This window comes from Trichomycterus rosablanca, unplaced genomic scaffold (assembly GCF_030014385.1).
Source record: "Trichomycterus rosablanca isolate fTriRos1 unplaced genomic scaffold, fTriRos1.hap1 scaffold_222, whole genome shotgun sequence".
NCBI classification, from domain to species: Eukaryota; Metazoa; Chordata; class Actinopteri; order Siluriformes; family Trichomycteridae; genus Trichomycterus; species Trichomycterus rosablanca.
Window position 1 is genome coordinate 1 of NW_026947050.1, and position 23199 is coordinate 23199.

The 23199-nt window shown below is 41.5% G+C and overlaps 1 protein-coding gene across 1 annotated transcript in view; it reads right to left on the bottom strand.

Annotated features, from left to right (window-relative positions):
- Nucleotides 1-5395: 5395 nt before the first annotated feature.
- Nucleotides 5396-23199, bottom strand: part of LOC134306741 (NLR family CARD domain-containing protein 3-like) — a 28429-nt gene continuing 10625 nt past the window's right edge. Inside the window, exons 2-4 of the mRNA XM_062990387.1 lie at nucleotides 20404-20467; nucleotides 18279-18477; nucleotides 5396-7221 (exon numbers count right to left, since the gene is read on the bottom strand). Of these exons, the coding sequence (XP_062846457.1) occupies nucleotides 5396-7221; nucleotides 18279-18477; nucleotides 20404-20467 (2089 nt within the window). The remainder of the gene's footprint in view (nucleotides 7222-18278; nucleotides 18478-20403; nucleotides 20468-23199) is intronic.

Consider the following 23199-nt stretch of genomic DNA (forward strand, 5'->3'; position numbering starts at 1 on the left):
CCACTGTTGCAAATGCATATGTGACTTTCAAATAAATGCACAGCTGTTTTCTAATACACTGCACTTCACAAACTAATAGAACACGTTTTACAAATACAAGCGCTGTTCCGCAAATGCCGTTCGTGAATCACGTGACTTTTGGCACTGTTCTGGCACTTGTGTCACTTTTGTCAGATTTTCTCACAAATACTGTACATCCCGACTCGTACAAATGCGTCGCACCTGAGCAGTAGGGGGCGCTGTGGGTCCACGTTACAACATGTGAATGAGCGAGAAGAAGCCACTGTTAATTTCTTCTACCGAGCATTTGTCTATAATTCTGTGCTACTTTCGCCCAATTTATTTCTGCTAGCGGTTAGTTAGTTTTAATTTTTATGGTTATAGTTAAAGCGTTTTTCATACAACTAGGGAAGCCAATCGTTTTTAAATAGCTATCTGTGACCTTAACATTACGGAACATTGCAGTTAAGTAGAAGGTTGGGTCTAATAAAGTTCATTACTGACTAAGTGTGTTGAGCATGTTTTACGTTATCTTGTACTTAACTGTTTTTATAAGTAAAACAATTTTTGTTGCTGCTCCCTTGCCAGTTCTGTTTTAATTATTTTTCCTTATTCCATGTTCTGTCCTGTCTGTCTGTCTGTCTGTCTGTCTGTCTGTCTGTCTGTCTGTCTGTCTGTCTGTCTGTCTGTCTGTCTCTCTCTCTCTCTCTCTCTCTCTCTCTCTCTCTCTCTCTCTCTCTCTCTCTCTCTCTCTCTCTCTCTCTCTATATATATATATAGTTTAGGTTATGTCCACATTGAAACTGTGACAGTGTGGCCAAATATTTTTGCTGTGTTTATGGTCTTATTTAAGTCTAATTTACTATAAAATATGTTTAAGATAATCATGATGTTGAAAAAACAGTAACACTTGTTGACCCAGTCAGGAATGAAGAACATAACAAGCGAAAAATTGCTAGAGTTTTGCTAAACTATGTGCTAAATTATAGTTGCTAAACTATGCCTATGTGTTCATGAAATAATATGAATTTTTGTAAAGACAAGGGAACCTTATGACAGCAGGGCTGAGTGGTAATTTAGGACAATGCAGAGAATTTAATATCATTGTAACTTATAACGTTATTGTGGACATTATTTACTGATTTTTTTTTAAAAAGAGTGTTACCCGTGTGACCTCTGCAGTAGATGGGTACATTTTAATGTGCAGAATGTACACCCAAACTACATATGGTAAAATGTAGACACGTCCTTCAGAGACTCAGGATGTGTTGTTGTTGTTAATAAATCAGTAAATGGACGGGAATGTATTGACATGCGTGGGTTTCCTCCTGGAGCTTCCGTTTCCTCCTACAGTCCAAAGACATGAAAGCGAGGTGAACTGGAGACAGTAAATTGTCCGTGACTGTGTTTGATATTAAACTTGTAAACTGTTAAACCTCGTGTAGTGAGTAACTACCGTTCCTGTCATTAATGTAACCAAAGTTTAAAACATGACGGTAAAATCCTAATAAATAAATAAACTTGAGATATATGACTGAGATACAAATCAGTGGCTCTATCGAGATGCGCGACCTATAAAATAATAATTCATTCAAGAAGGCAAAGCGCTGCATCCACCTAGACTCACAAGCCGGCTGGAGTGGCTTCTTCTCGCTCATTCACATGTTGTAACGTGGACCCACAGCGCCCCCTACTCCTCAGGTGCGACGCATTTGTACGAGTCGGGATGTATTTGTGAGAAAATCTGACAAAAGTGACACAAGTGCCAGAACAGTGCCAAAAGTCACGTGATTCACGAACGGCATTTGCGGAACAGCGCTTGTATTTCTAAAACGTGTTCTATTAGTTTGTGAAGTGCAGTGTATTAGAAAACAGCTGTGCATTTATTTGAAAGTCACATATGCATTTGCAACAGTGGCGTTTTGCATTTGTAAATCACAATGTGTGCGTTAGATAGTCGTGTTTTTTATTTGTAGATCGGGTTGTGTTTGTTAGCAAATCGTGTTTTTTATTTGTAGATCGGGTTGTGTTTGTTTGCAAATCGTGTTTATTATTTGTAGATCGTGTTGTGTTTGTTTGCAAATCGTATCATATTTACAGAATACGTTCTGTTTATTTGCGAAGTTTTGGCACTAAATTAACTCCATATAGAAGGCTGTTTTGGTGATGGTTTTAATATGGCTGGTGAATGTAAGATCTGAGTCTATTAGAACGCCAAGATTTCGGACTTGGTCTTTGGTTTTTAGAGCCCGGGAACTGTAAGGTTTAGAGCCCGGGAACTGTAAGGTTAGGTAGTCAGGTGTCCTCTAGCCTGACTCTGAGCACTGGTGTTCCACAGGGCTGTGTGTTAAGTCCATTGCTTTTCTCCCTGTTCACCCATGACTGTGTGCCGGGGTGATGGTAAAGTGCAGGTGTTGTTATTATTTATCATTCACACCTGCACTTTACCAACACCCCAGACTGCACACTGGACTGTTGTTATTATTTATCATTCACACCTGCACTTTACCAACACCCCGGACTGCACACTGGACTGTTGTTATTATTTATCATTCACACCTGCACTTTACCATCACCCCGGACTGCACACTGGACTGTTGTTATTATATATCATTCACACCTGCACTTTACCAACACCCCGGACTGCACACTGGACTGTTGTAATTATATATCATTCACACCTGCACTTTACCAACACCCCGGACTGCACACTGGACTGTTGTAATTATATATCATTCACACCTGCACTTTACCAACACCCCGGACTGCACACTGGACTGTTGTAATTATATATCATTCACACCTGCACTTTACCAACACCCCGGACTGCACACTGGACTGTTGTTATTATATATCATTCACACCTGCACTTTACCAACACCCCGGACTGCACACTGGACTGTTGTTATTATATATCATTCACACCTGCACTTTACCAACACCCCGGACTGCACACTGGACTGTTGTAATTATATATCATTCACACCTGCACTTTACCAACACCCCGGACTGCACACTGGACTGTTGTAATTATATATCATTCACACCTGCACTTTACCAACACCCCGGACTGCACACTGGACTGTTGTAATTATATATCATTCACACCTGCACTTTACCAACACCCCGGACTGCACACTGGACTGTTGTAATTATATATCATTCACACCTGCACTTTACCAACACCCCGGACTGCACACTGGACTGTTGTAATTATATATCATTCACACCTGCACTTTACCAACACCCCGGACTGCACACTGGACTGTTGTAATTATATATCATTCACACCTGCACTTTACCAACACCCCGGACTGCACACTGGACTGTTGTAATTATATATCATTCACACCTGCACTTTACCAACACCCCGGACTGCACACTGGACTGTTGTAATTATATATCATTCACACCTGCACTTTACCAACACCCCGGACTGCACACTGGACTGTTGTAATTATATATCATTCACACCTGCACTTTACCAACACCCCGGACTGCACACTGGACTGTTGTAATTATTATTATTGTTGTAAAGTTGAATCTATCTATCTAAGTATGATTAGTGCAGTAACTCTGTATTGTAAAGCTTGATAAAGGTTTGATAAACTAATCCCTCACCCATGTGGTTCTATTAGCTAGTGTTGAGTGGAGGTTCTTGATGACGTCTGAGGGATGGAAGATCACAAGCGTTCAGATTAAGCTTGTGTCCTCGTCCTTACACACTGAAATTTCTCCTGATTCCTTGAATGGTTTAATGATATTCTGTACTGTAGAGGGAGAACATGCAAATCCCTTCCAATCTTTCTTTGAGGTTCATTGTTTTTAAACATTTCAATCATTTTCTCACACATTTGTGGACAAACTGGATCCTCTGATCATCTTTACTCATCAGAGACTCTCAGCCTTTCCTGGATGCTGCTTTTGTACCAAACCATGATTACAATCACCTGTTTAACATCACTTGTTTAACATCACATCATTATTTAGTTGAGCAGATAAAACATGAAATTTATTTTTTATTATTTTCCATACTGTCCAAACTTTTTTGATTTGGGGTTGTATATACATTTGTCAATTACCAAAATCCAAAGAAATTTAACAAAAGATCTAAATCAAATTAATATTTGGTGTGATCACCCTTTGCCTTTAGGATTATAGTCAGGTGTATGATTAACCAGTTACACCAAACAAGTGATGATCATTATTTTTATATGTAGGTTAAAACACAGTCAAATAACTAAAACAGAAACTGTTCTGTAGGAGGCTTAAAACTGGGTGAGGAACAGCCAAACTCTGCTAAGGTCATACACCTTGGTAAGACTGAGCACAGCAACAAGACAAACTGCATCAGTAAGGTCTTTTCCAGGTAAAGATTTCAAAGCTGACTGAGGTTTCAAGATGTGCTGTTCTAAAGAAGCACAAAGAAGGACTATTGAGGAAGCAACGTTAAGGGTCGTAGACAAAGTGGTCTGCCAAGGAAACTTACTGCAGCAGATGAAATACATCATGCTTACTACCATTTGAAATCAGTAGGTGTCCAGCAGTGCCATCAGCTCAGAACTGGGAGAAACCAGTGGGACCCAGGTACACCCATCCAATGTTTAAAGAAATCTTTATGAAAGAACTGTTTGTTTGTTTGGATTTTAACGCCATGACAGGAGCGATAGTTACCCATTAATCAGTTCACAAGGTTAATGTCAAACACAGTCATGGACAATTTAGTGTCTCTAATTCACCTCACGTCTTTGGACTGTAGGAGGAGGAAACCGGAGCACCCGGAGGAAACCCACGCAGACACGGAAAGAACATGCAAACTCCACACAGAAAGGACCCGGACTGCCCCACCTGGGTATCGAACCCAGGACCTTCTTGCTGTGAGGCGACAGTGCTACCCTCTTAGCCACCGTGCCACCCTCATGAAAGAACTGTAGCCAAAAAGCTATACCTTTGATTTGGAAACAAAGCCAAGCAACTTATGCACAAAAACATAGAAACTGGGGTGCAGAAGTGATGATGAGTCAATATTTGAAATAAATACTCAATTAAACAAAAGTCAATTAAAAATAATATAAATAATAACAGATTTTAAGGCTTCTTTTTTGGAAAGGGGGTGAGGTGAGCGGAGGAAGGTCGTAAACACTTATTAAAGAAGCACCACTTAGATAAACTGCAGCTTTACCGGAGCAAAGTGATTTTGTTGCTTATCATCTGTAGCACTTTAGTTACTGTTAGTGCAGTAAATATAAAATCAAATGTTTAATTAAATGAATGTGATCCACACACACAGGTTAGAATAAGTTGTGTTTAGGTGGATCAGAACCACTTCATGTTGCTTCACTACATTTATAATAACAGTAAAAAGCTGCTGCTGTGACATTAATGATGAAAATACTTACTCCGCTCTTCTGGATTCTTTCACCACTGGCAGAAGCTTCAGGAGACATTCATCTGATCCATAATATTTACTTAAATTAAACTCCTCCAGATCTTCTACTGAGTTCAGCAACACAAACACCAGTGCTGACCACTGAGCAGGAGAGAGACTGGTTCCTCTGAGACAACCAGAACCAAAGCGTTTAGAATAAGCTGTTGTATCATAACATACATAACTAATATAAGATTCTATTTTGGTCTGGTAAGTCTGGACCTCCTGCACGAGAGAATGATCATTCAGTTCATTCAGACAGTGGAACAGATTGATGGATTTCTCTGGTGAGGGATCCTTCCTGATCTTCTCCTTGATGTACTCCACAGTTTCCTCTTTACTGTGAGAGCTACTTCCTGTCTGTGTCAGTAGGTCTCGTAAGAGAGTCTGATTGGACTCCAGTGAGAGACCCAGAAGGAAGCGAAGGAAAAGGTCCAGGTGTCCATTCTCACTCTGCAAGGCCTTGTCCACTGCACTCCTGAGGAAATCAGACATGGACTTGGTGAACAGATCAGACAGATCATTGGTTTGTTGTTCTGTTGGCTTTTTGCTGATGAAGCAGATAAATGCAAATAAAGCAGCCAGAAACTCCTGGACGCTCAGATGAACAAAGCTGAAGACCTTCCCCAGGTGTAACCCAAACTCCTCTCTGAAGATCTGGGTGCACACTCCTGAGTACACTGACACTTCTCTGACATCAATACCACACTCTCTCAAGTCTTCTTCATAGAAGATCAGGTTTCCTTTTCCCAGCTGTTGGAAAGCCAGTTTTCCCAGTGCCAGTATCGTCTCTCTGGTCTGATGAGGGTCAGGATCACATTTCCCATGATACTTTTGTTCCTTGTGTTTGATCTGAAAGATCAGGAAGTGAATGAACATTTGAGTCAGAGTTTTGGGGATCTCTCCACCCTCTGCTTCACCCAGCATTCTCTCTAGAACAGAGGCTGAAATCCAGCAGAAAACTGGAATGTGACACATGATGTAGAGGCTTCTTGATGACTTCATGTGTTTGATGATTTTACTGGCCAGGTTCTCATCACTGAACCTCTTCCTAAAGTACTCCTCTTTCTGAGGATTACTGAACCCTCGTACCTCTGTTACCTGGGCTACACACTCAGGAGGGATCTGATTGGCTGCAGCTGGTCGAGAGGTGATCCAGAGGAGAGCAGAGGGAAGCAGGTTCCCCTTGATGAGGTTTGTCAGCAGCACATCCACTGAGGCTGATTCTGTTACATCCCACATATCATCATTGTTCTGGAAGTTTAGAGGAAGTCGACACTCATCCAGACCATCAAAGATGAAAATGATCTTGTAGGTGTTGCAGTTTATTGGTTTTATTCTATTAAATTCTGGGAAAAAATAATGAAGAAGCTCCATCAGACTGAGATGTTTCTCCTTCATCAGATTCAGCTCTCTAAAGGGAAGTGGGAACATGAAGAGAACGTCCTGATTGGCTTTTCCTTCAGCCCAGTCCAGAATGAACTTCTGCACAGAGACTGTTTTTCCAATTCCAGCAACTCCTTTAGTCAGCACAGTTCTGATGGACATGTCTTTAAAGAGGTCCTTACATTTGATGGGTTTCTCCTGTGTTGTTGGTCTCCTGGATGTCGTTTCAATCTGTCTCACTTCATGTTCATTATTGACGTCTCCACTCGAACCCTGTGTGATGTAGAGCTCAGTGTAGATCTGATCAAGGAGAACTGATGATCCAGGCTGTGAGATTCCTTCATTAATTTCTCTATATTTCTCTATCAGTTTGGTTTTGAGGTTCTTCTGATAAACAGAGACCAGCTCTAATAAACAGAAAAACATGAAGGTAAATATTTTACTGTATGAACCAGAGTATTTGTTTGTTTGTTTATTAGGATTTTAACGTCATGTTTTACACTTAGGTTACATTCATGACAGGAACGGTAGTTACTCATTACACAAGATTTATCAGTTCACAAGGTTGTATATAGAACACAGTCCTGGACAATTTTGTATCTCCAATTCACCTCACGTGCATGTCTTTGGACTATGAGAGGAAACCGGAGCACCTGGAGTAAACCCATGCAGCCACGGGGAGAACATGCAAACTCCAAACAGAAAGGACCCGGACCGCCCCACCTGGGGATCGATCCCAGGACCTTCTTGAACCAGAGTATAAAATCTAATGTTATTTACTTATCTAACCTGTCTGATCATCTTTATCAGATACTGATTAATACAGACAGTCCATATTAATTAGACTTAATGTCAGAGTTCTGATTTTAGCTACTAATAATGTTTATTATTATTAGAAATATTAAAACTGAACTGGGGGGTATTCCAGAAAGCGGGTTAAGTGATTAAACCGGGTAAGTTAACTCAGAATTAATGAAAACTCGAGGTTTTCCGTTCCAGAAACCGGGATTAAAGAGAGCCTGTGTCAGTTACTATAGCAACTTACGCTCTGAAGCTAATCTGCTCGCTGGCAGGCTAACTTAAACCTAAACCGGGGTTACACTAAAACCTAACCTGGGGTTACTCGCACTTTTCTCATGTAAACCCGGCGTGTCCTTTCCTCCAGCATCCAGTGGATCCCGACGCGCTAATTATTCGAATTATTCATTCTTAGTTGGGAACGAATCATTAAACTTCGGATTGGATTTATTCGCAAACCTTTCCGTTTTTATCAGTCAGTCAATTCGGGGAGAGTGGGGACGGTTGCCACAAGGGGCAGCTTCAACATTATTAATCACAATAATCACAATATTAACAAAAAGGCTTGTTATAACATTAATTATAACATTATGGATGGAATGTTATGGATTAATATAGAACACCTTTAACATACACACACAGTTTAGTAAGATAAAACAATTTGTGGTTTAAATTGATTGTAGTAATTAACCCCAAACATGATTGTTACTTAAAACATGGCCTATATACTATATATATACACTGTGTGCACAATTATTAGGCAAGTTGTATTTTTGAGGATTAATTTTATTATCGAACAACTACAGTGCTCTCGGTCAATGCAAAATGTTAATAAACCTCAAACCTAAATATTTAAGAAAGTGAAAGTGAGGTTTTGGCTTTCTTAGGAGAATATCTATGTGTGCATAATTATTGGGCAACTATTAGTGTGCAGAATTATTATGCAATTAAATGAAAAATGGAAATGTGTCCATCTCACTTGTTTATTTTCATCTGTTAAAGTGAGAATAATAAACAAACAACTCAAAATTGACATATAAACATTTCTGACATTTAAAAAAAAATCAGTGACCAATATAGTCACCCTTCTTTTCAATAACAGCCATAAGTCTTCCATTCATGGAGTCTGTCAGTTTCTTGATCTGTTGACGATCAACTTTTTGTGCAGCAGCAACCACAGCCTCCCAGACACTGTTCAGAGAGGTGTATTGTTTTCCTGCACCATAAATCTGCCATTTAAGAAGGGCCCACAAGTTCTCAATAGGGTTTAGGTCAGGTGAGGAAGGGGGCCATGTAATTATTCTTTCATCTTTAAGGCCTTTCCTGGCTAGACACGCAGTGGAGTACTTTGATGCATCGGATGGAGCATTATCCTGCATAAAAATCATGGTCCTCTTAAAAAAATGCAGACTTTTTCCTGTACCACTGCTTATAGAAGGTGTCTTCTTAAAACTGGCAGTTGGTTTGGGAGTTGATTTTCAGTCCATTTTCAACACGAAAAGGACCAACTAGCTTATCTTTAATAATACTAGCCAATAGGAGAACCCCACCTCCACCTTGCTGGCATCTGAGTTGAAGGGGAGCTCTGTGGCCGTTACCGATCCAGCCACGGTCCCGTCCATCTGGTCCATCAAGAGTCACTCTCATCTCATCAGTCCATAAAACCTTTGAAAAATCTGTCTTCAGATATTTCCTGGCCCAGTCTTGACGTTTTAACTCATGTGTCTTGTTCAGTAGTGGTCGGGTTTCAGCCTTCCTTATCTTGGCCATGTCTCTGAGCACTGAACACCTTGTACTTCTGGACACTCCAGGTAGGTTTCAGTTCTGGAATATGACGGCACTGGAGGATAATGGTTCCTGGTAGCTTCAGGTTTGATTGTTCTCATATTTTTGGCAGTTATTTTGCGTTTTCTTTTCTCAACACATTTCTTGCGACCCTGTTGACTATTTGCAACAAAATGCTTGGTGGTTCTGTGATCACGCCCCAATATCTTAGCAATTTCAAGAGTGCTGCATCCCTCTGAAAGAATTTTTACAATTTGTAACTTTTCAGAGTCAGTTAAATCTTGTTTTAGGCCCATTTTGCCAGAGGAAAAGAAGCTGCCTAATAATTATGCACAACTTGAAATAGGGTGTTGGTCTTCTTAGGCTCCACCCTCCCTCATTACACAAATACACATCACCTGATATGCTTAAATACAGTAAGCATTCAAGTTTATATAGCTTGGAGTTGGAAAATATGCATATAAATGATGATATGGTCAAAATACTCACTTGCCTAATAATTGTGCACACAGTGTATATATATATACAGTGTATCACAAAAGTGAGTACACCCCTCACATTTCTGCAAATATTTTATTATATCTTTTCATGGGACAACACTATAGACATGAAACTTGGATATAACTTAGAGTAGTCAGTGTACAACTTGTATAGCAGTGTAGATTTTCTGTCTTCTGAAAAGAACTCAACACACAGCCATTAATGTCTAAATGGCTGGCAACATAAGTGAGTACACCCCACAGTGAACATGTCCAAATTGTGCCCAAAGTGTCAATATTTTGTGTGACCACCATTATTATCCAGCACTGCCTTAACCCTCCTGGGCATGGAATTCACCAGAGCTGCACAGGTTGCTACTGGAATCCTCTTCCACTCCTCCATGATGACATCACGGAGCTGGTGGATGTTAGACACCTTGAACTCCTCCACCTTCCACTTGAGGATGCGCCACAGGTGCTCAATTGGGTTTAGTCCATCACCTTTACCTTCAGCTTCCTCAGCAAGGCAGTTGTCATCTTGGAGGTTGTGTTTGGGGTCGTTATCCTGTTGGAAAACTGCCATGAGGCCCAGTTTTCGAAGGGAGGGGATCATGCTCTGTTTCAGAATGTCACAGTACATGTTGGAATTCATGTTTCCCTCAATGAACTGCAGCTCCCCAGTGCCAGCAACACTCATGCAGCCCAAGACCATGATGCTACCACCACCATGCTTGACTGTAGGCAAGATACAGTTGTCTTGGTACTTCTCACCAGGGCACCGCCACACATGCTGGACACCATCTGAGCCAAACAAGTTTATCTTGGTCTCGTCAGACCACAGGGCATTCCAGTAATCCATGTTCTTGGACTGCTTGTCTTCAGCAAACTGTTTGCGGGCTTTCTTGTGCGTCAGCTTCCTTCTGGGATGACGACCATGCAGACCGAGTTGATGCAGTGTGCAGCGTATGGTCTGAGCACTGACAGGCTGACCTCCCACGTCTTCAACCTCTGCAGCAATGCTGGCAGCACTCATGTGTCTATTTTTTAAAGCCAACCTCTGGATATGACGCCGAACACGTGGACTCAACTTCTTTGGTCGACCCTGGCGAAGCCTGTTCCGAGTGGAACCTGTCCTGGAAAACCGCTGTATGACCTTGGCCACCATGCTGTAGCTCAGTTTCAGGGTGTTAGCAATCTTCTTATAGCCCAGGCCATCTTTGTGGAGAGCAACAATTCTATTTCTCACATCCTCAGAGAGTTCTTTGCCATGAGGTGCCATGTTGAATATCCAGTGGCCAGTATGAGAGAATTGTACCCAAAACATCAAATTTAACAGCCCTGCTCCCCATTTACACCTGGGACCTTGACACATGACACCAGGGAGGGACAACGACACATTTGGACACAATTTGGACATGTTCACTGTGGGGTGTACTCACTTATGTTGCCAGCTATTTAGACATTAATGGCTGTGTGTTGAGTTATTTTCAGAAGACAGTAAATCTACACTGCTATACAAGCTGTACACTGACTACTCTAAGTTATATCCAAGTTTCATGTCTATAGTGTTGTCCCATGAAAAGATATAATAAAATATTATATCTTTTATATAATAAATAAAATAAAACACTGTATATATATATATATATATATACAGTGTATCACAAAAGTGAGTACACCCCTCACATTTCTGCAGATATTTAAGTATATCTTTTCATGGGACAACACTGACAAAATGAAAATTTGACACAATGAAAAGTAGTCTGTGTGCAGCTTATATAACAGTGTAAATTTATTCTTCCCTCAAAATAACTCAAAATACAGCCATTAATGTCTAAACCACCGGCAACAAAAGTGAGTACACCCCTAAGAGACTACACCCCTAAATGTCCAAATTGAGCACTGCTTGTCATTTTCCCTCCAAAATGTCATGTGATTTGTTAGTGTTACTAGGTCTCAGGTATGCATAGGGAGCAGGTGTGTTCAATTTAGTAGTACAGCTCTCACACTCTCTCATACTGGTCACTGAAAGTTCCAACATGGCACCTCATGGCAAAGAACTCTCTGAGGATCTTAAAAGACGAATTGTTGCGCTACATGAAGATGGCCAAGGCTACAAGAAGATTGCCAACACCCTGAAACTGAGCTGCAGCACAGTGGCCAAGATCATCCAGCGTTTTAAAAGAGCAGGGTCCACTCAGAACAGACCTCGCGTTGGTCGTCCAAAGAAGCTGAGTGCACGTGCTCAGCGTCACATCCAACTGCTGTCTTTGAAAGATAGGTGCAGGAGTGCTGTCAGCATTGCTGCAGAGATTGAAAAGGTGGGGGGTCAGCCTGTCAGTGCTCAGACCATACGCCGCACACTACATCAAATTGGTCTGCATGGCTGTCACCCCAGAAGGAAGCCTCTTCTGAAGTCTTTACACAAGAAAGCCCGCAAACAGTTTGCTGAAGACATGTCAACAAAGGACATGGATTACTGGAACCATGTCCTATGGTCTGATGAGACCAAGATTAATTTGTTTGGTTCAGATGGTCTCAAGCATGTGTGGTGGCAATCAGGTGAGAAGTACAAAGATAAGTGTGTCATGCCTACAGTCAAGCATGGTGGTGGGAATGCCATGGTCTGGGGCTGCATGAGTGCAGCAGGTGTTAGGGAGTTACATTTCATTGAGGGACACATGAACTCCAATATGTACTGTGAAATACTGAAGCAGAGCATGATCCCCTCCCTCCGGAAACTGGGTCGCAGGGCAGTGTTCCAGCATGATAATGACCCCAAACACACCTCTAAGACGACCACTGCTTTATTGAAGAGGCTGAGGGTAAAGGTGATGGACTGGCCAAGCATGTCTCCAGACCTAAACCCAATAGAACATCTTTGGGGCATCCTCAAGCGGAAGGTGGAGGAGCGCAAAGTCTCGAATATCCGCCAGCTCCGTGATGTCGTCATGGAGGAGTGGAAAAGCATTCCAGTGGCAACCTGTGAAGCTCTGGTAAACTCCATGCCCAGGAGAGTTAAGGCAGTTCTGGGAAATAATGGTGGCCACACAAAATATTGACACTTCAGGAACTTTCACTAAGAAGTGTACTCACTTTTGTTGCCGGTGGTTTAGACATTAATGGCTGTATATTGAGTTATTTTGAGGGAAGAATAAATTTACACTGTTATATAAGCTGCACACAGACTACTTTTCATTGTGTCAAAGTGACATTTTGTCAGTGTTGTCCCATGAAAAGATATACTTAAATATCTGCAGAAATGTGAGGGGTGTACTCACTTTTGTGATACACTGTATATACAGTGTATCACAAAAGTGAGTCCACCCCTCACATTTCTGCAGATATTTAAGTATATCTTTTCATGGGACAACACTGACAAAATGACACTTTGACACAATGAAAAGTAGTCTGTGTGCAGCTTATATAACAGTGTAAATTTATTCTTCCCTCAAAATAACTCAATATACAGCCATTAATGTCTAAACCACCAGCAACAAAAGTGAGTACACCCCTAAGTGAAAGTTCCTGAAGTGTCAATATTTTGTGTGGCCACCATTATTTCCCAGAACTGCCTTAACTCTCCTGGGCATGGAGTTTACCAGAGCTTCACAGGTTGCCACTGGAATGCTTTTCCACTCCTCCATGACGACATCACGGAGCTGGCGGATATTCGAGACTTTGCGCTCCTCCACCTTCCGCTTGAGGATGCCCCAAAGATGTTCTATTGGGTTTAGGTCTGGAGACATGCTTGGCCAGTCCATCACCTTTACCCTCAGCCTCTTCAATAAAGCAGTGGTCGTCTTAGAGGTGTGTTTGGGGTCATTATCATGCTGGAACACTGCCCTGCGACCCAGTTTCCGGAGGGAGGGGATCATGCTCTGCTTCAGTATTTCACAGTACATATTGGAGTTCATGTGTCCCTCAATGAAATGTAACTCCCCAACACCTGCTGCACCCATGCAGCCCCAGACCATGGCATTCCCACCACCATGCTTGACTGTAGGCATGACACACTTATCTTTGTACTCCTCACCTGATTGCCGCCACACATGCTTGAGATCATCTGAACCAAACAAATTAATCTTGGTCTCATCAGACCATAGGACATGGTTCCAGTAATCCATGTCCTTTGTTGTTATGTCTTCAGCAAACTGTTTGCGGGCTTTCTTGTGTAGAGACTTCAGAAGAGGCTTCCTTCTGGGGTGACAGCCATGCAGACCAATTTGATGTAGTGTGCGGCGTATGGTCTGAGCACTGACAGGCTGACCCCCCACCTTTTCAATCTCTGCAGCAATGCTGACAGCACTCCTGCGCCTATCTTTCAAAGACAGCAGCTGGATGTGACGCTGAGCACGTGCACTCAGCTTCTTTGGACGACCAACGCGAGGTCTGTTCTGAGTGGACCCTGCTCTTTTAAAACGCTGGATGATCTTGGCCACTGTGCTGCAGCTCAGTTTCAGGGTGTTGGCAATCTTCTTGTAGCCTTGGCCATCTTCATGTAGCGCAACAATTCGTCTTTTAAGATCCTCAGAGAGTTCTTTGCCATGAGGTGCCATGTTGGAACTTTCAGTGACCAGTATGAGAGAGTGTGAGAGCTGTACTACTAAATTGAACACACCTGCTCCCTATGCACACCTGAGACCTAGTAACACTAACAAATCACATGACATTTTGGAGGGAAAATGACAAGCAGTGCTCAATTTGGACATTTAGGGGTGTAGTCTCTTAGGGGTGTACTCACTTTTGTTGCCGGTGGTTTAGACATTAATGGCTGTATATTGAGTTATTTTGAGGGAAGAATAAATTTACACTGTTATATAAGCTGCACACAGACTACTTTTCATTGTGTCAAAGTGTCATTTTGTCAGTGTTGTCCCATGAAAAGATATACTTAAATATCTGCAGAAATGTGAGGGGTGTACTCACTTTTGTGATACACTGTATATATGAAGACATATATATGACATATTACTGGTAGCAGTATTTTTTACAGCCACATTAATGAATGAAAACCCTATCTGTACAAAAAAAGTCTTTGCAAAATTATGTAAAAGAACGATTTTACTACATATCAATGAATGCTGCAACTACCCTGTTATGGGTCTGTTCAAGTATGATTTTTTTACACATATTATCATATGTATATATGTTACAGCTGTGTGTGGGTGGGTAACTGACAGATGTGGATTTAATTTTATTAAAATGTTGTATTTTATTATTTGAACAGCAGACAGAATATCCCTCCACATACAGGTAGTGACCATTATCTTAAAAAATGAACAAATGTCATAAAACAGTGTAACATTTAATACATGTTCTGCAACCTACTGTTCTCCATCTTATGGAGATGCTTTCATTAAGATCTTATGTGATGATACCCACATTACAAATATTGAAGCCAAATGGTCAGGCTCTGTGCATGATCACTGAAAATAAAAGTTCATTTCCTTGTCCTTATTCTTCAGTGGGAACATTTATATTTATACACACTTAGCATCGACACCCATCTTAAATTCAAGCAACTGAATTTCTAGCCTTGTCTGTTTTATATGCTCCACCTGAGGATCACACTTTGCAGTTTGTTTCTCCAGATGGACCTTGTATAGATCATTTACACCCAACTATAATAGCACCCAACAATAGCTTTTTGTGTTTTCAATATTTCAGATATTTGGTAAGACATTTTTACTGTTCTAAGCTGAGTTTTGGAGGTAGATGGTCACTCATTTGATTCAGAACTGCCCATCACATTCTGTTAGAGGACAGTCACACACATTATACAGTGGGGCCAAAAAGTATTTAGTCAGCCACTGATTGTGCAAGTTCTCCTACTTAGAAAGATGAGAGAGGTCTGTAATTTTCATCATAGGTACACTTCAACTATGAGAAACAAAATGAGAAAAAAAATCCAGGAAATCACATTGTAGGATTTTTAAAGAATTTATTTGTAAATTATGGTGGAAAATAAGTATTTGGTCAATAACAAGTTCAACTCAATACTTTGTAACATAACCTTTGTTGGCAATGACAGAGGTGAAACGTTTCCTGTAAGTCTTCACCAGGTTTGCACACACTGTAGCTTTTAGTATTTTGGCCCATTCCTCCATGCAGATCTCCTCTAGAGCAGTGATGTTTTGGGGCTGTCGCTGGGCAACACAGACTTTCAACTCCCTCCACAAATTTTCTATGGGGTTGAGGTCTGGAGACTGGCTAGGCCACTCCAGGACCTTGAAATGTTTTTTACGGAGCCACTCCTTCGTTGCCCGAGCGGTGTGTTTGGGATCATTGTCATGCTGGAAGACCCAGCCACGTTCCATCTTCAATGCTCTCACTGATGGAAGGAGGTTTTGGCATAAAATCTCATGATACATGGCCCCGTTCATTCTTCCCTTAACACGGATCAGTCGTCCTGTCCCCTTTGCAGAAAAACAGCCCCAAAGCATGATGTTTCCACCCCTATGCTTCACAGTAGGTATGGTGTTCTTGGGATGCAACTCAGCATTCTTCTTCCTCCAAACACGACGAGTTGAGTTTTTACCAAAAAGTTCCATTTTGGTTTCATCTGACGACATGATATTCTCCCAAATCCTCTTCTGGATCATCCATATGCTCTCTGGCAAACTTCAGATGGGCCTGGACCTGTACTGGCTTAAGCAGGGGGACACGCCTGGCACTGCAGGATTTGAGTCCCTCTCGGCGTAGTGTGTTACTGATGGTAGCCTTTGTTACTTTGGTCCCAGCTCTCTGCAGGTCATTCATCAGGTCCCTCCGTGTAGTTCTGGCATTTTTGCTAACCGTTCTCATGATTATTTTGACCCCACGGGATGAGATCTTGCGTGGGGCCCCAGATCGAGGGAGATTATCAATGGTCTTGTATGTCTTCCATTTTCTTACAATTGCTCCCACAGTTGATTTATTCACACCAACCTGCTTACCTATTGTAGATTCACTCTTCCCAGCCTGGTGCAGGTCTACAATTTTCTTCCTGGTGTCCTTCGACAGCTCTTTGGTCTTGGCCATGGTTGAGTTTGGAGTCTGACTGTTTGAGGCTGTGGACAGGTGCCTTTTATACAGATAACGAGGTCAAACAGGTGCCATTAATACAGGTAACGAGTGGAGGACAGAAGAGCTTCTTAAAGAAGAAGTTACAGGTCTGTGAGAGCCAGAAATCTTGCTTATTTGTGGGTGACCAAATACATATTTTCCACCATAATTTACAAATAAATTCTTTAAAAATCCTACAATGTGATTTCCTGGATTTTTTTTCTCATTTTGTCTCTCATAGTTGAAGTGTACCTATGATGAAAATTACAGACCTCTCTCATCTTTCTAAGTAGGAGAACTTGCACAATCAGTGGCTGACTAAATACTTTTTGGCCCCACTGTAATTGTAGATCAAATGAAATGCCATGCTCTATGTTCAACATATACTGTTTCTCTGTAGGCCTCCCAGTATCATCGCACCTTGAGGCAGCAGAGATAGTTTCTTTATCGTCCTTCTACAGTGTTTTTTTTTTTGTATTAAAGAACATTATTTATATTTATTAGGATCTATAGGGACATTTAGGTCACTAACAATTGCAGAAGGCTTAAAACCACCAATCACTGGAGAGATGGCAATATAAAGTGTTCAGACTGCACCAATGTAGTTCTTAATATTCCACAGTTTATGCACTACAGACTAATGATTTACATGTAATAAACAGCCTTGAACATAGACAGTTTTTGTATTTAATTTTTATCTGCAGCCATGTACATCTGATTTCACTTGGATTACACCTAGATTGAGTAAATGAAAGAAAAAAATGTGTAAAATCGAGACAAATGTTACAACTGACATATTAAACAATTTTACCCTATCCTTCTGCTAAATGTTGAATTATGTTTTTTTTTCTTAATTTAAACTCACGCATTAACTCTGTAAACATTTTTTTGCCATTTGCGACGTCTTTTTTTACGGACACTGCTGTATCCGTAACTGTATCCGACACTGTTAGACACTTTCACTGTCTTAAACATTTTCATGATCTGCACACGCCAACATTAAAATGAACACTTCTATTGGTGTAAAATATGACGGACTACTTTTTCTTTCGTTCACATCCATGGTGAATCTATTTATCGCCACTCCATTGAGAATGCCTGTTTATAGGTAACCGTGAAACCACTTCTGCTGGGTTCAATCTACTCAGACTTGAGTAATCTAACGCTGAACCGCTTTTGTGGAACCGAAAACTCCGGCTATGACACAGCGAGATAAGTCAACTCGGAGTTCAGGTTTAAGTTTGAGGTTTGTTAAACCCGCTTTCTGGAATACCCCCCAGATCTGTGATTAAATCTGGACAAGTTTTGTTGTTATTTTTAAATGAAAGTGATGTAATAAAACCAGCAGCTCTTACTGGTCTGCAGTTTGTTGGCTAAATCTGTCTGGTTCATCTTCTTGAGGACATGTAGTGTGATCTTCAGCACCTCCTCTCTGAAACTACATTGATCCTCCTCATCCTTCACCTCAGAGCATTCTGGGTAATCTGGACTCAGTATTTTCTTATATTTATGCAGCTCATTCTTCAACAGAGTGAAGACCTTCTGCTCCAGCTCCTGATTAATAAATACACAATAATAAAACATCGAGATGTTTTAAGACTACACAGGTACATTTAGCTCCAGAATTACTGGCATCCTTGGTAAAGATGAGTAAAATGTCATGACAGAATCTCTCCAGATCCTCCAGGTTTCAAAGTTTCTCTCGTGTGTACTCTTGTCTTTAGCTCACCTTGTAACTCTACATTTACATTAATAATCAGATCTAATGTTAACACACACTTCACAGGCAGAGCTGTTTACAAGTGTTTGTGGTCTCAGTGCACCAGTGCCATAATAAGTATATACAGGGGTTGGACAAAATAACTGAAACACCTGGTTTTAGACCACAATAATTTATTAGTATGGTGTAGGGCCTCCTTTTGTGGCCAATACAGCGTCAATTCGTCTTGGAAATGACATATACAAGTCCTGCACAGTGGTCAGAGGGATTTTTAGCCATTCTTCTTGCAGGATAGTGGCCAGGTCACTACGTGATGCTGGTGGAGGAAAACGTTTCCTGACTCGCTTCTCCAAAACACCCCAAAGTGGCTCAATAATATTTAGATCTGGTGACTGTGCAGGCCATGGGAGATGTTCAACTTCACTTTCATGTTCATCAAACCAATCTCTCACCAGTCTTGCTGTGTGTATTGGTGCATTGTCATCCTGATACACGGCACCGCCATTGGATGCACATGGTCCTCCAGAATGGTTCGGTAGTCCTTGGCAGTGACGCGCCCATCTAGCACAAGTATTGGGCCAAGGGAATGCCATGATATGGCAGCCCAAACCATCACTGATCCACCCCTATGCTTCACTCTGGGCATGCAACAGTCTGGGTGGTACGCTTCTTTGGGGCTTCTCCACACCGTAACTCTCCCGGATGTGGGGAAAACAGTAAAGGTGGACTCATCAGAGAACAATACATGTTTCACATTGTCCACAGCCCAAGATTTGCGCTCCTTGCACCATTGAAACCGACGTTTGGCATTGGCACGAGTGACCAAAGGTTTGGTTATAGCAGCCCGGCCGTGTATATTGACCCTGTGGAGCTCCCGACGGACAGTTCTGGTGGAAACAGGAGAGTTGAGGTGCACATTTAATTCTGCCGTGATTTGGGCAGCCATGGTTTTATGTTTTTTGGATACAATTCGGGTTAGCACCCGAACATCCCTTTCAGACAGCTTCCTCTTGCGTCCACAGTTAATCCTGTTGGATGTGGTTTGTCCTTCTTGGTGGTATGCTGACATTACCCTGGATACCGTGGCTCTTGATACATCACAAAGACTTGCTGTCTTGGTCACAGATGCGCCAGCAAGACGTGCACCAACAATTTGTCCTCTTTTGAACTCTGGTATGTCACCCATAATGTTGTGTTTGAGCAAAACTGTGCCCTTACCCTGCTAATTGAACCTTCACACTCTGCTCTTACTGGTGCAATGTGCAATTAATGAAGATTGGCCACCAGACTGGTCCAATTTAGCCATGAAACCTACCACACTAAAATGACAGGCGTTTCAGTTATTTTGTCCAACCCCTGTACATACATGTACATATTATGAATTGTAGCGTTTTTGATACATTAAAGCTACATTAGGTTTAGGGTCAGATGACTAAAACAGTCACAACAAAAGCTTGATTCTGTGCTAATCCCACCTTATAAGTATTTTTATTATATAAAATCTAATTTAAGGATACATTTCTCTAAAATTTTGATGCAAGATTTCACTAACTAGCTAAATTCTTTTGCCATCAAGGGGTGCCAATAATTTTGGAGCTCACTATATTACACTGTTCCATGACAGTGATGCCAGAGTTACTGTTTATTATAACAGATAAACTGTAATCATCTCTGATTAACCATCACACTGTTACATGTATGAAAATGGAAATTCCTGCAATATAAAGAAACACATTACACACAAAAATTCAGACACACACCTCAAATATGGAGTCCAACTCATTTCTGCTGCTTCTTTCTGATTTCTTTGATTTCTCTTGGTTTCTGTGAACAACCATACATGGTGATGAGATGGTGATGAGATGGTGAAAATAGATAAACAATTATTAATAAAACAGAACCTTAATAAATAAAATAATGATGGAGTAAAATATATTTTGAACATGGCCTACATTATCATAACTAACATGCTATATTTGGGATTATACAACAGTTAGTTCCGACCTTACAATCTGATTGGTTGAGAAGCGTTCTCACTGTGCTGATATTGGTGATAACAGCACGGCCTTTTCACACAATAACTGTATTACTCTGCTGACGCGTTGCCAGTAACGACGAGCTTCATGCACACACACACGCACGCAGGCGACACCAACTTTTTTTCCCGATCGCGTTTTAAATCTGTTATCTGATATACAATCTACATAAATCAGTTGTCTAATTCACTATCTAGTGCACTATGTAGGGAACATAAATCCGTGATTTGAGACACAATCTAGTGCACTATGTAGAGAACATTAATGTGTTTGTGACGCGAACAGTTAGCTTAATAGCCCAGTTAACAGCTCCTAAAAGTTCTGTTATCACCCATAATCCTTTGGTGTGTGCAAGAGTTTTTTTTATTTCTTTTTTTTCCCTTCGGAGGTTCTTGCCATCTTCTTCTTCTTCTTCTTGTTCTTACCTCCCTGAAATGAGTTTTTGCAACTTGGGATATCTGTTTTGTAGTGTTAAACTTTATATTGGTTGTGGAACTACTTTTTGGCGGAACGTATTGTCAATATTAAAGCATATTTAATATGAAATTCAGGGCTTCTTTCATTTATTTTCTTTCTTTATTTTGTAAAAACTGTTGTATTAAAGCAATAGAACACTTGAGGTCGTGTGTTATCGCGAATAACATCACAGCTGTGATGATGTACTCGCCTTCGGCTCGTGCCTGCAACCAAATCACAGCCGTGATGTTATTCGCGATAACACACGACCTCTCGTGTTCTATTGCTTAATTAAGAAACATCTGATGTACCATTTTAGTATAAATATAAATATTTATATTTTTATGAAGCCATATCTCATGTAGTTGAACACTATATAGCCAAAAGTATGTGGACAACTGGCCATTAATTTGTTGGTAAAGCCATGTCAAAACCAGGGACGTTTACTTCATGAAATTTACTTCAATGAAATTCAATGAAAAATTAAATTTACTTAATTTTCATCTCATTAAAAGCAGCGCTCGGTAGGATTCGGATTCTACGAACGGCATGCAGCAGCAGACGGAGCTGGCTCGGGGCCAAAAGGAGGCGGTGTGTGAGAAAGCAGAAGAGGGGTAAAAGATCCAGGTCTGCTATCCAAGCTAAGAGCTAATGCTAACAGACCCACTATTCCATCGCTCTTTTTATCTAATGTCCGGGCTTTGGATAATAAAATGGATTTGCTGCAACACAGACTGTGCCATCGGGAGATGCAAAGCTGCAGTGTTCTTGTTCTAACAGAGACGTGGCTTAATAACAACATGCCGGACTACGTCTTCGAGCTCGCCGGACGGCTACTTTTCCGCTCGGACAGAAACCGGCAGCTCTCCGGTAAAACCAGAGGAGGACTCTGCATCTATCAACAAAGGTTGGTGCACGAACTGTTCTGTAGTAGGCAAACATTGCTCTGATGTGGTGGAATATTTAATACTAAAATGCCGTCCCCACTATCTGCCTCAGGAATTTACAACAGTGTTCATAGTTGCGGTTTATGTTCCCCCGCAGACAGCATTGGTTCGCTACAACATAAACACCCAGAAGCATTATATGTAGTGGCAGGGGACTTCAACCACGTGAATCTACAGGACATTTTACCCAAATTTCACCAACACGTTAACTTTGCGACTCGCTCCTGCATCTGTGTGTGGCCTGAAGGTGCTGTGTCCAGGCTACAGGACTGCTTCGAGATCACAGACTGGCAGATATTCAGGGAAGCTGCAACATCAGAGAGCAATGTTGATTTGGAGAAATACACAACATCTGTTATGGATTACATTAGGACATGCATGGAGAATGGATCCAAGAAGGCGGCGCGTTAACACGCAGCGGCCGCTCTGGGGTCGAAAACGGTGTTTTTTTCGTTGTTTTCAGGAAAAGTTTGTAAGTTTGTTTAGGACAGTTTTGTTTGTAAACGTATGGAAACCACTTTTGACTTAGTTTACAACCGCCAGACACTGCTACAATTGAGAAAACAGTCAGAAACCAACCTGCAAGATGATCTGCAGCGAACTCTGTATGAACTCTGCCTACTTCGCGAACCAGGCCTGCAGTCCTCGGTGTTACCTGAAGCAGGTGACCGGGGGAGGGGGCGCCGCAAGCGGTGCTCGAGGAAGCAGAAGCGTGGAAAGCGAGCCGGGGTCCGTGCTAGGCTAAAAGCTAACCCAAGCCGGCCGGCTCTACCATCGTTATTCCTCGCAAATGCATGCTCTCTGGAGAATAAACTGGACTGTATCAGACTTCAGCGAACTACCCAATGTGAGTACAGGGACTGTTGTGTTTTAATTTTCACTGAAACATGGCTTAGCGACAACATTCCAGACAGTGCCATTCAGCTAGACGGGCTAGCATCGTATCGCGCCGATAGAAATGCAGCTCAGTCCGGTAAAACACGAGGAGGAGGCGTTTGTGTTTACATTAACACCGAGTGGTGCAAGGACTCTGTGCTTGTTGTGGCGCACTGTTCTCCGATGGTGGAATTTGCTATTGTTAGATGCAGACCTTTTTATTTACCACGGGAATTCACCA